This window comes from Melozone crissalis, unplaced genomic scaffold (genome assembly GCF_028551555.1).
Source record: "Melozone crissalis strain CALT ecotype California unplaced genomic scaffold, PUWL_Pcris_2 ptg000007l_1, whole genome shotgun sequence".
Lineage (NCBI taxonomy): Eukaryota > Metazoa > Chordata > Aves > Passeriformes > Passerellidae > Melozone > Melozone crissalis.
Window position 1 is genome coordinate 3,301,782 of NW_026535785.1, and position 13,914 is coordinate 3,315,695.

The 13,914-nt window shown below is 41.4% G+C and overlaps 1 protein-coding gene across 1 annotated transcript in view; it reads right to left on the reverse strand.

Moving 5' to 3' along the window:
* Positions 1-13,914, reverse strand: part of USP10 (ubiquitin specific peptidase 10) — a 47,126-nt gene that overhangs the window by 18,871 nt on the left and 14,341 nt on the right. Inside the window, exons 2-4 of the mRNA XM_054296127.1 lie at positions 9,078-9,146; positions 6,045-6,090; positions 632-1,642 (exon numbers count right to left, since the gene is read on the reverse strand). Of these exons, the coding sequence (XP_054152102.1) occupies positions 632-1,642; positions 6,045-6,090; positions 9,078-9,146 (1,126 nt within the window). The remainder of the gene's footprint in view (positions 1-631; positions 1,643-6,044; positions 6,091-9,077; positions 9,147-13,914) is intronic.

The following is a 13,914-nucleotide window of genomic DNA, read 5'->3' on the forward strand; positions in this document are numbered from 1 at the left end:
TCATTCCCTGTCCTGATGTCCCCTCTGGACAACTCCTGAGGGTTATTCCTGAGCTGGGCACAGCAAGTATTGGTTATGGATAAAGCAATACTGTTTGTAATGGTTAAATTGGAAGGAGAGACCCCTCAAGAAGCATTTTAGTAAATATAGTTATTTTCTGAATTGAAATTTCTGAAGCAAGACCTATGTAGCCATTACACTTCAACTGCTGTTTAGTGCCCAGGAATTTCAGCTACTTTGGTATAAATACAGTAATGCTCTTCTTGCAATAGAATACTACAAAATTGTAAATATTGGATATTGTAACACACCATTTTCTGAACAAACCTAACATAGTCTCATTTTTGTAACAGCACACAGCCCATTTGAAACCACAGATCACTTCCACAGACTGTTTGACAAGTTGTTTGACAAGCAGCAATAGTTTCCCTGTACCTGGGATAACGACATGGCAATGCCTGCTTGGAATGTTTACTCAGGGGGATACAAACTGGCTAATTCAAATGCAGTGTTTGAACAGCCAGCTCATTACCAGAGGAATGTTCTCTATCAATTCTGCACACTCCTGTTCACAAGGAGTGTGAACAGCGTAACATTGCAGTGTAACATCCACTCGTGTGTGTAACTATACCTGCAATCTTTATGGCTACGGGATCCTCTGAAACTGGAACAGGTCCCTCTTTGACTTCAACCTGTTTTTCAGGGACCAGAGGAGATGTGGCAGGAGGGGTATACTTAGTCTCAACATAGACCACAGATGTGGAAGCAGAGGGCTTGGAATTGTGAAAAAGACTAGCCCACGACTTTGCAGGCTGATTAACAGGGACAGATCCTGCGAGCGGGACCGTCGCCTCAGTAGTAGGTGAAGCTTCCTCAGGCTTAGCTTGGTCTGAGTCAGAGCTTTCCACAGTGTGCAATTCTACCCCATTGGCAGCCGTGTCCTCACCAGAGGAGGATTCAAGTGTTTGTCCATTACTAACGCCCAGAGTTTCAGTAGTATCAGTACCGGCATAGGCCTGTACAACAGCTGTCCTTAGGGGGCTCTCTCTGACGGCCTCCGGGGGGAGGCAGAACTGTTCCGAGTGAGCCAGGCGGCAAAGCTCGGCCTGCCCGCCAGTCCTGCCCCCGGGGCCGGGCTCGGCACACGCAGCTCCGGCCAGGAAATCCACGGAGCTGCCGGGGCTGCTGCAAGTCCTCGGCGTGGCCAGCGAGGGGAGGTCTCCGGGCAGCTCCGTGTCCTCGGCGCCGCCGAGTCCCGCGGCCGAGGCGTGGCCGTTCACCAGCGCCTCGGGGGCGGCCACGGCGTCAGGGACATCTTCCAGGTAACTGTAGTACCCGGGCGGTCTTTTCTTCTTCTTTTTGCGCTCCCTCTGCCCCAGGCCCCCAGCCAAGGCGTCGTTTTCGGCGTTGGAGCCGCTGTCCAGAGCCAGGGTGGGGTCACTGAACTGGCAGTCAATGGAGTTGTAGTTGGCGTCGCTGAGAGCATCATCTGGGCTTTTCTGAGCGGGGGCACAGCTGAGAATGAATTCTGGAGCCTGAGGGTTCAGAGTGCTCGAAATGCTGTAGTCGGTGTTGTTCAGGACAGATGGCTGAGTCTCGATAACTTCATTAACACCAAATTCTATTCTCTGATACTCTTCCCCTGGACAAGAGAAAGCAGATCTCAGTCAGAGAATCACACTGAAACAAAAAGCTACAAAAGCAAGAAAAACACTTTCCTATTTTGCTGTAACTGAGAAAACAAAGTAGACTCCCCAAATAAAAGGAATTCTCATTCTCAACCATGACAACTTTCAAAACATCATTTTCTTAAGAATAGCAGAGCATGATTCAGGTTCTCATAACCAGAGTTATGTAATTTCCAAATCACTGCAGAATCCTGCATATAATCCCAATTAAATTCCCCTCATAAGAAAACTATTAAAATCCAAGGTCTATAGGAATAATCTGTATTACTTACTGGATAATTGCCTGTGAAATATGGTGTAACACTTAATTCCACGCTTTTTTCAAGCCAGTCTGTTCAACTGACAATTACAAAATCTAAGCCTTTCCTTTTTAACTTTTCCATATGTGAGGTTTGCTTTTTGAGGGGCTGGGTTTGGTTTTTCTGGTGGGATTTATCACAACTAAACATAACTGAAAAATATATTTATTAATTGCATGGCACACTGCAATTAAAGCTTTCGAGCCTCCAAGCTCATTTATAACTTCAATAATTTTATCACAGTTAAATGTATTACGATGTGAGAGTAATGATATACATGAATCTAGGATTTTATGACAAAACACAACACATTCCTCAACATAAATCTGCATTCAACTTGTACATAGGAATTGTACTGAAAACTTATGAACAGATTTTTTTTGTTTTATTGATTTATTTAGTTGCCCTGGAACTAAATACTCTCATGGCAGGCTGCAGTATCACAAAACATTTTCAGCCACCAAATTCAGCCATTTCCTGGATTTTATTTATTGTTATAATGTATGTGTGCTAAGTGGCAACACTGAATACTTCAGCTAAACTATTTCTGTAAGTACTGAGTAAAGACATAAAATTAATGAAACAGTTTCAGGAATTTTGAAGGTAAGCTGACATTTAAAGCTCTGCAAGTCTTTATGATATGTATGTTACTGTTCCAAGGACATTACATTTTAATATTTTGTGTTTCCTCAACCATGGGGGCTCAAACACACATTTCCAATTTTTAAGACTTATTACAGAACCAAACAACACTAGGTATTAATTCCGAAGGAATTAAGTGGATACAGCACTAAACTTTTCAGATTTTGTGCCACTTACATTATGCATGACATCAACAAATACATATTTGCAAGTACAGACTCACTAAAAATGAGGTGGATTTTTTTTAAAGCACAACAAAAAGCAACCAGCAGTTCTCAGAAAAGAAGTTATTCACACACCTAAGGAAAAAAAATCCTCTGGGAAAACAACCTAGCAGGGAATATTTTGATATATGACTGTCAATATAAAAGTTTTGCAGTTCTGGATGTTCTCTAGAAAAATCTGCTAACAAATATTTTAGCTTTAAAAAATGTGAAGGGAACAAGAATCTGCATTTTTTTAATACCAAATGAAGAGTAACAAACATACAATGTGTGTTGATGTCTGACTTATCCATGCAATACCAACATATGATTTAATGAACAAATTAAAACGATGCTAATTACTTTTCTGCATTGATCTATTAATCTGACTATATGAGAAGCAGACAGGTCACACAACAACTTCAATCTTGCTCCTAGTCAGACTAAAGGAGACTTTTTAAGAATAAAAAAGGGTAAAAGCTCCACACACATCTGGCTTCTCTAAATCATCTTAGGAAAAGAGTGAATTTCAAATTTCTAATTTCTAGATTTCTAATTTTTTTCCCCCTCTCCCTGTGAGAAAGCATTTTTAACACCCTGTCTGCCATTCACCAACCACTTCTGCAGTCACTGAGGAGCCATCAGCACCCAGAGGAGAGGCTGAAGCTCCTTTTTAAACCTCCAGCAGCCTGGAGCCAGGCAGGGGGAGCTGTGCCTGGTGGGCACTGGGTGCCCGGGGGGGGCAGTGCCACAGAGCCTGAGCTGGCAGTGCACACACAGCTCCCTCTGCTGCATCTGAGGGCAAATGCAAAATTCTAGGGGCTTTAAGGGATAGAAATGCACAACAAAACCATTCCTCATTGGTTCATCTGTTTATGGTTCTTTCTACTCTCTGTTACAACAGCACAAAGCACAAGGAATAATTGCTAACACCCAATATTCCTCCAACTTTGACAAAAATGAATTTCTGGGCACATTTCAAATCCCTACCACTTCAAATAATTCATGACTACTTCTTTTCTAAAATCCAAGTTCAAGAAAGCAGCAATTGCTTCAGAACAAAGAATGTGGTTTCCCTCCATGGGTGAGTCAAGTCCATCAGAGGCCAAAGTGAAAGCTGTCACCTCTGTACCCCTGTCCTGCTCCTCTGTCCCCAGCAAGCTCCCAGCACTTGTGGGACCCAGAACTAACCTGGCAAAAATCATCTAAAGGAGCTTTTTTTTTCTAGTTTTGGTGAATTTATCAGTTTATTTTACACTCAGGGCTAGTGGGGAGCAGAAAACAGAACACATCCCTTACACAACATCATAGGCTGAAACCTTGCCAAGAGCAGAACTGATGTTGTAGCATTTAACAAACAAATTAGGAAGTTACAGCTGAGTAATTAATCTTTGTACCTTACAGGAGGATTAGAGTAATAAACACCAGCAGCTACTGTACAATTGGTCTGTGCAATGACTGGCAGAAGCTCATTTGCTGTAAGATTGTGTCAAGTTCATTTGAGAAAAATAAGAGGTAATATATTTTCTTATTTGTTTTGACTTTCCAACTTTGCTTCAGGGCATCTTTGTTTCAATCTAGTTCACAGCTCTATTTCTGAATGGACTGAAACAGATCTCTGTGCCATGAACAACGAGGCACACATATTGAAACAAGCACCAGCAGATGCTCCAAGGACAGTCTGTGTACAACCCCAAAATCGGTGAGTGCACAGCACTAATTAGTGTGAACAGAGTTCTGCACATTAGAGCTTAAGCCATGATTTGATTACTCCTAGGAGGTGTTAACAGATCTTCTGATTCTGTAATAAAGTTAAACACTGAAGTACAGAAAAAATGAAGACCATGGGGAATGGTAACATGGTAAGTGTGTGCCATCATATAAAAATACAAATATTCTGCATGACCAAGCATTCCAGTTTAGTTTGCACAGCTTCCTATGCAGCCACCACAGTGATAATGTGCATGCACAGTACAGTGCAAGATTGTTAAAGACATTTTTCAAGCAAAACCTAATTTGCTGTCATTACCTAATCTCAGGGTTGGGAGGGGTTCTCTCAAGGTCTAGGAATGATCTGAAAGACATTTGTACAAACCATCTTTCTGTATGGCTTGTGAGCATTAAAATCTCAGCCTGAAAGAACAAAACTTAAATCTAGTTAGACAAAGAAATAAATGACTGGATGCCCCTGTCACCAACAGACAATTCACACCATGTGGCCTTTTTAAAGAACCTTTCCAACTCCTATTTAGAACTACTCAGGGTCCTAAAACTGATACTAAATAAAATTTCTGAATTGTCAAAAATGCTGCTGATCTGCTCTCAAATGAGACCTGTGGTCCTTCTTTCTGACTGCCTATCTTGTTTATCTTTAAAAGGAAGGCCAAAGTCTCTAAGGACAATGATTGGGGTGTAGTTTGGTCCTCTTCTGAGCACTTATGAGAAATGTTCAGTCAGATATTTCCATGATTTCCCAAGGAGACCTGGAAAATGACCTAGACATTTTCACTGTCTAGGTCTCAGCTTCCTTGCTCTCTGGTTCAGGGAATAAATCAAAACCTGATTTACCTGCTGCTTAAAATTCTGTGGAAGTTTGGTTAAAACTACTCAGAGTGAGGATGCCAGGGCAGCTCCCACCTATCTGTCCACTTCTTACAACCCTGAAGTAAGGGCAGGTTTTGGGGTAGAGGCAGAGGAGACCTGTGAGTGTTACAGCTTTAAAAGGGGAACTCTGTCATTTAGTATTAAATCAAGTCACACCTTCATCAAGAGATTTAAATAAAACCAAACCAGGATTCTCCAGAAAACAGCCAAGCCAGGCAGAAACAAGAGTGAAAGGGAGCACAGAGCAGAGCACTGCCTGCAGAGCAGCCTTGCTGGAACTGTTAGAAAACACTCATGCTATGGCTCTTCAGCCTCCTCATCTTCACAGCCACATCCTGCAGAATTCCACAAGATTCTGACTGTGGCAGCACAGCGAAGGAGGAACAAGATGCCCACTGTAATCAGCTGAAGTTCAATGCAGGATTTTCCAAACCTCTCACAGGTATCACTCAGTAAAGTTTAAAAATCCAACCTAATTATGCCTGTGTAGGTGCTGAGCAAGTTGTAACAATTGTATTCAAAGAGAAGTTACAGTAAATCTCAGGAAAGTGTCACAACCTTGAAGTTTTAAAAAAAAAATCTTGATTTCTTACCATCATGAAACTTACCTGTGGATTTAATACCACATGAAACTGTTTCATTGTATGGGGGGAGCTGTACAAAAAAGAAATGAAACTTATTTAAAGGCAAAGCAAATCTATGAACATTCCATATCAGTTTCATATGAAACATCCAAATCCTTTAAAAAATAACATCATAATTGAGATTTGATTTTTGGAGAGGATGCCTTGAACTCATGCTTCTATATTTATCAAATCCCACACTCCAGCTTCAGGTGTCCTTGCAGATTACCACAAGTACTGAGAGATAAAGATTATCTTGGTTACACACCACAGGCTCACCAAGCTCTCAATTCACCTCCCAGCATCTTTCTTTATCAATTTATTTTAGGATGAGGAACATATCCTCTTTTTAGACAAAAGCTGAAGACAGACCAAACTGGGAAAGGATGAAACAAACCTTTGCAAGGAACAATCACACCTAAACCTTTTGACTCTAACCTGCTCCAGGGTGATCCTCGGAATGTTCCAGCTCAGGTGGGGTCTTGAACACATTGATCAGCATGAAGCACCCAGAGCTCAGAGCGTGGATAACTTTATACAAACACTGCCACCATTTCATGGGCTCAGGGCTGGCAGAACCCTTGCCATGGTGTAACCACAGGGGGACAATTCCTGACCCCCTCACCTGCCCCTAAACCTCCTGAGCAGCTCCAAGCCCTGCAGAACCAGCAGCCACTGCCACACTGCACCCAGCTCAGAGGGCACAGAGCAGCTTCACAATGCTGCTCTAAATATAACTCCAATGCTGTAGCAAATAAAATATTTCTTTATTGAAGTTTTCAATTCCTTAAACAACAGATACTCACATATCACCTTTTTAGTGCACTGCAGGCACCAGTGCATCAGAAACAGCAAGAAAAATATTCCTGAAATTCCACTGCAAAAGTATTTTAAAAACTACATGCTGTAAATCCATTTATGAACCTCAATACATCTTAATGTATCATTTTTTTAAGCCAGAAATGAGAACCAATGGGTCGAGCTCCATATTAATTCTGAACACAGGTTCAATATAATTTTACTCAGAGCTAAAAAAAATTACCATAAATGTCTATAACAAACAGTTTATGATACACCTTACAATTTTTGTTTTTATTCAAAGCAAAGACCTTCAGAGAATAAGATTTTCTAAAAGTAGTCAGCCTCTTGATGCCCAAAATATCAGAATAATCAACAGCACTCTTGCAAAGCTGCCTTGCTCCATACACCTGGGTCGTGGGAACCATTCCAGCCAACAGGCATGAGACAGAACATGTGCCAAAAATGTCACATGTAAAAGGCACATTTTAGACAACAGAATGACTGGGTTGGAAGAGACCTTCAAGATTATTGAGTCCAATCCAGTCCCAACACCCCACCTAAACCCTGGCACCCAGTGCCACGTCCAGGCTTTGTTAAACACACCCAGGGATGGGGACTCCACCACCTCCCCAGGCAGAAAATTCCAGAACTTTATCACTTTTTCATTAAAAATTTTTTCTCTAATATCCAACCTGTATTTCCCTTTAGCTTTAACTACTCCCTTGCCAGTCCCCCTTGGGTGTGAGGTTAAGGGACCTCAGGGGGACAGCAGCAATGTGGGACTGTCCCCAGCAGGATGTGTGCCAAACATCCCTGCAGCATTATCAGCTCTGCCTTGTCCTTCTTGAGTCTCACCCTGCCTTTTGCAGACCAATTTTTTACACCAATTAGTGCAAAACTAATAAGCATCACTTTTATTTCATCATCCAGGTAATTAAAACATTGAAGTGAACCAGATCAAGGACAAACTTAAGGAACATTGTTCAACAGCTCTTTATTTTGAAGCTAACCAGTAAGTGGTACACTGAGGAAATGAAGTCACACTGGTGCTGGTGCTGCAGGTTCATGCTTTGAGAACAGCTCAAGATTTGACATTTTCATCATCCTCTAAGTGTTGAAAAAGCTGATGGGGGCACTTCAGGTGACACTACACAGGATGACAATGTCCCACTGCTGTGACTGCAGTTATGGTGGGAGAACAGCAGGGTCATCACAGCTAACAGGAATTACCCAAAGATCTCCTCTGCTACACAGCTCTCCCCCCAGAAATAAATGCTTTTTCCTTTCTGAATTTCCCTCACTCCTCACCCCACCCCGTTCCCTTTGTGCCCTTTCATTGTTCAGCAGTTTATTACACTAATTAGCCTTGGAAAATTAAGCTACAGGAAAGTAAGTCACGTTAACAATGGTTTGTAAACTGTGACAAAAGGATTTCCCCATCCACAGCTCGAGTGTTTGTTTCCTTTATGCTGAGAGGGCAGGATGGAAGCATGACTGAAATGTCTGAATGGAAATGTCTGGAGGAAATGCATGGAAATGGACCCAGAGGAAAATTATTTTTCAAGTCTGGAGATGAGGACAATGGGATAAACTCCTCCCTAGAAAGGAAAATGGTTCATGATTGACTACCAAGAACTGCAGAGAATGAGAGGCTGCAATGCTCTGTGAGTGTGCAATGAACTCCAACACACAAAGGCAACTGTTCCCACTCTGTGCCTCTCTCTGTCACTAATTAGTTCATTATTAATGCATTTCTCAGACCTCACACACAGCCTTCTCTGTGAGCACAGCTCTGAGGGCCAGCAGTGCTCCACCTGGCCAGAAATATGAACAATCCTTGTGCTTCAAAAGGCTCCCAAGGCGTAGAAGCCCACCTTACAACCAAGAACTCTGCTGGGAAAGTTCTCAGTATCCACCCCTTAAAAAACCCATCAAAACTGAGGTACAGGGCTGGAAAATTCATCATCAACATCCCACCACTACTGTCAGCTAGTCCAGCTCTGAAAGATGACAAGCAGAAAGTGGAATCGTTAATTTATGTCTAAAAATTGATTTAATATCCACAGACATGGAAAGAAGACTACTAAATAAAATTTTCAGTTTGTAAATTAGCAAGCCAAGTGAATGACAAATATTTGTATTGTTGTATTTCAAATTCACACAAAGAGATGGAGCTTCAAGATGTTATTTCTAAAATAAGTTTAAAGTAGATCTTACCTCAACAGAGCATCGTGGAGTCACAAAGAACTGATTAAATTCATCAGGGCTGAACTCCCCAAAAATATACTAAAAATAAAAGAGAAGGATCTTTGTTAAAGAACTATTAATATTCAGTACAATCAATAAATTCATATCAAAATGCTTAGGATAAATTCAAAAAAGACCCATGTGCTGGGAGTCAGGAACTCTTACCTTGCATCCCAATTCTCTTTTGGTTCCTTCCTACATCTTTAGCAAGGAACTTTAGGCTCTGAAGGTGTAAGCAAAGCATTTTCCTTCAGATTCCTATTGGAGGTGATCACAAACTGCTCCTCACCCTGTGACCAGTTTAAAACCCTGTTTGGGTGCAGCTGCACCAGTTCATAGCCCCAAGCAAAGGCTGGTTTGCCTTTTAAACCCATCCCTCACCAAATGAGAAAAAACCAAGAATTATTTCTCCAGAGTTGTGCTAAATGAGGAGTTACACATGACTAAGTGTACCTGAGGGCACAAAGAACTGAAATTGTAGGAAAACACACAAAAATCATCAATTCTGTTATTCCTGAAACTCTCCATAACAAACCTAAAATAAAACATCTTTCCCCAACATTATCTTCCTGCAGCTTTCAGATACTTTGCATCTAGATACTCTGAAAAAAGTACCTAACAAGGTCACAAAGAAAATTACACTAAATGAGAAAATTAATTTACAGAAAACAAAGATTGCCAATAAAAAGGCCTGAGCTGTGGGCATTTCACAGCACCTGGAAATTTCTATAAACTTCCACTCCAGCTGTAACAGAATAACACCCAAACATTCAGGACAGAAAGAAGTTAAACAAGGAGCTGAATAAAGTGACAAAACAAAGAGGATGAAAACCACTCCTGGCATGCAGCAGGTCAGCCTGGCCAGCACAGCACAGCCCCCACTCCCATTTATCTCCCTGTTCTCCCATTCTGGACCATTCCCTGCTCTCCTCCCACCAGCAAAGCTTTTTCAGCAGTTTTGAATCTTGCTCGTGGTAAATCTTTAGCTTGGTTCTATTGAGACACAACAAACCAGAGTGGGAGCTGAGCCAGAGAAAAGAATTCCCAAAATCTGGGAAATCATCTCTTGTGAAGTGCAGCCTGCTGCCACACTGCACACACAACAACCCAATCCCAGGGGTTTTATTTCCAGACTTGAGGTGGTTTATTCCAATGGAATTTGCTGCTTGCATGACTCACAGCCATCCACATTCAGAAATCTCACAGCTTAACTGAAAGCCAAATCCCCAGCAATTCCAAACCGTCCTTTTCTTACACAAAAACTGATTTATACACACACCACTTTCACGTGTGCCCATTTCAGTGGCCTTCAGGTTTTTAAAAAAACTAGAAATGTGATCTGGTTTAGACTACAAACAACTCAAAGAGTCAAAACAAACTGGAACATCTGTGATTCAAAGGGTGAAACACAGTTAAACATTTAATGCTTCAAAATCTCTTCCCTCAGCCAAGTGCTGCCCACCAAGGGAGAATCCAACACCCAAACCCAACAAATCCCTAAATTGTACCCAATTCACAGCTCCTGGCACAGCATTCAGGATGGTTTATACTTTCTGTATAACCAAGGCATTTTTATTCAGAACATATGAAGTAGAATTTATCACAGTCCAAAAACAAACTGAAGAAAACCACTTGCTGACTCATCATTAAAATTATGTTTTAGGAGGTATTTTTGATGCTGTCATGCAACAGAACAAAACAATAGTCTCAAGGCAAGTCTATTAAAAGTTCTAGAAATCCAACCCTAATTTCTCAATCTAATAGTATAATACAGTCATTTCATTAGCCAGCATTTTAAGCAAAGTATCACAGGCCTAGTATGTCTTTCTGAGCTTCTTTTTTAATGAACAGGACAAAAATTGAACAAAGTGATCATTAATATTGTATTAATTAACTGTTTTGATTGTGTATTCATATAGAGAAATTTGTGTCTATGCAACTCTTCCTGTGGAATTTAAAATAGGATTTTAAATATTTACCAACATCTCATCCTAGTCAGACTAAAGCTTAAAAATCCCCTTCCCATTTGGCCTTGAAATAAACAGAATTTGATCTGTTTTTATTTGCCAATGCATATTTACACCAGCATTAAGTCACCAGCTGAAAGATCCCTGCATCATAACTGAGAGAAATGATGTTTCAAAATAAACTTAAGGCCCTGATGATGATATCAGTCCTTAAACTTAAAGAGTGGTGACATCAAATCTGCCCAGTTTAACCAACCTCCTCTGCCTGCAGCCATCCTCATCTCCCCAGAAATAACTTCTGCAAGCTGGACAGAATTTCCCACCCTTTTCGAGACACCACTGTGCACTCGAGTGAAAGAGAACTGTGATAGCACATCCCTTGGCAAGTACAACAACCCCTAGCAGAAAAAGAAAGGATTCAGAGGGAAAAATGTATTTTAAGCAATTTGAAAGATACTGTAACTCCCTGCCTGCTGTCCATCCATCCATCCCAAGGAATCAGTGTACCTGGCACTCTGTAAGTTACCTGTGTAAGAAAATACTTGTTTAGTTCTAAAACTGCATCAGCATTGCTGCAGTATTTACCCTGTACCATTAATTCAAATTCTGAAGGTTTTACAGCATCTTAAATGCCCAAGTAATAAGAAATTTTAAGCAAGAATCTTATAAGATCTAATAAAAAGTAGCACACTTACAAGAATATCCTTATTATCAGCATGAGTTTTGGGGTCCTACTTGTTTGCACCCTCAAAATTACTCCAACTAACCTCAAAATTCTCAAAGTTGCCTTCTTCCCAATCTGACAAATAAAATCTAATGCTTGGCACATTAAACATTTAATTAAATTACTTACACGAGCTACTGACAGTCAGCATTAATTTCTCCCCCACTCTATAAATAACATTTTAACACATGCCAGAGATACATCAGCACGTGTTAAAAGCTTGGCCAAACTAATTTCTGATGATTTCAATTCCGATTTGAGTATTTTCAAGTGTGCAAGAAACACACACCCATTACAACTGCATCAGACTGATGCCTTAATGCCCCCACACTGTCCCAGTCTCTGGTCCTGCATGTCACAGCACCTCAAGGTCCCCGTAGGGATAACAGACAGACTGCACAAGCTCCACAACAGTGGGAGTCAGACACAGCCAGCTCAGGGTCAGCCCTGGAGCAGGTGAGAGATTGTGCTGTGCTGGGGATAAGCTGCTTGTGCTGCTCCATCACTGCTGGGCCAAGGCAGCCACAGCCTCACCTGCAGCAGCAACTGCACGGCCCTGAGGGAAGGTCGGGCACTGCCGTGAGCACAGAGCTCACCTGGCCCAGCAGCACAAACTCCCATCAGTAACAGAAATCTGGCAACACACAACCCCAAAATATTAATAAATATTACCTGTGAAATCCTGAGGTTGCATTAATAGCTCTGCACAAATTTTCAGACAAAATACGTATATATATATATGCATAGGAATATGTATAGGAATATGTATGGGTCTATGTACGGGTCTATGTACGGGTCTATGTACGGGTCTATGTACGGGTCTATGTATGGGTCTATGTATGGGTCTATGTATAGGTATTGCTTCAAAAACTGATTTGGATTTATAGCCTCATTAAAAAATGTAGCTGCTTGAAAATCACATTACACAGCAGTCAATGGTGTCAGTGTTCACTCACGTGGATAAAGCTCAGAGATCCAGTCTCACACCAAGACTGAATGTGGAAGAAAATCTAAAGAGAACACTGGGAGAAAGTTCTGAAAATTTCCAACTGTAATGATATCCCCAGACTTACTTTTAAAGATACCTAATCCCTAAGAGGCTTAATTCAGTCCCATCTGCCCTCCCTCTCCTGTCAAACCCTCTCCACAGCCTCTCCCAGAGCTGTCTGTCTGTCCTGGCTGCTGGGAAGGAATCTCTGGTGAGTTTGGAGCAGGAATTTCACTGACCCTGCACTGAGGGTGCCCAAGGTCCCTCAGGACACCCCAGGCCAGGGAGGTTCATGTCTGTCACAGGTTGAAAGCAGATCAGAACAGTAGCAAACACACCCCAGTGACCTTGCACTGGCAACTGTATAAAAATGAAAGCTCCTGAGGGGGGAGGCAGGGCTGGGTGGGAACAACGGGGCTCTGTGAATCCTTGCAGAGGAGATGAAACACAGGGCAGCTCTGCCTCTGCTGCCTTTCCAATTCCTCACCAAGGCCACCAAACTCCTCCTCTGGGATGGATGAACACCTCCAAACCCAAACACTCTGATGGATCCATTCCATTCTCAGCAATAACCCAACCTGACCATTTACAGTGTTAAAAACCACACTAAACTCCCATGATTTAACTCATGTGAGCAAACATACACCAACTTAATAAAATGCTTTGCTTACACTGCACAATCTAGTATTTATGTATTTTCCACCCAGTATCTTCCATACTGAGGTTCCATAAGCAATCACTCAAGTTCTGAACTTCTGGGAGTTTTCAAATGTGAATGTCTTCTTGCAGATGTCACATGCATGAGAGCAAGGATGAAAATAAAACCAGCAATGCTTAAATAAACCTGAAAATGAGGTTTTAGGACATACCAAAAATCTTCCCCTTCAGATACAGACACTAACAACCACCAGCACATTAATTAAAGAAAAAATTGCAAAATTAAACATACTTTATGCTATTCTAAAATGGCATCTTCTCTCATGAACCTGCTGGTGATGTGGGTATTCTAGTACTTCATACTTAATTTATTTGCACCTATCAAGATTTTGCAATAAAGTCTGGGCATTGAATGCAAAATATTGTCATACTCTTGGGACTATTAAAAAACCCACACAACTAAATTCTTAA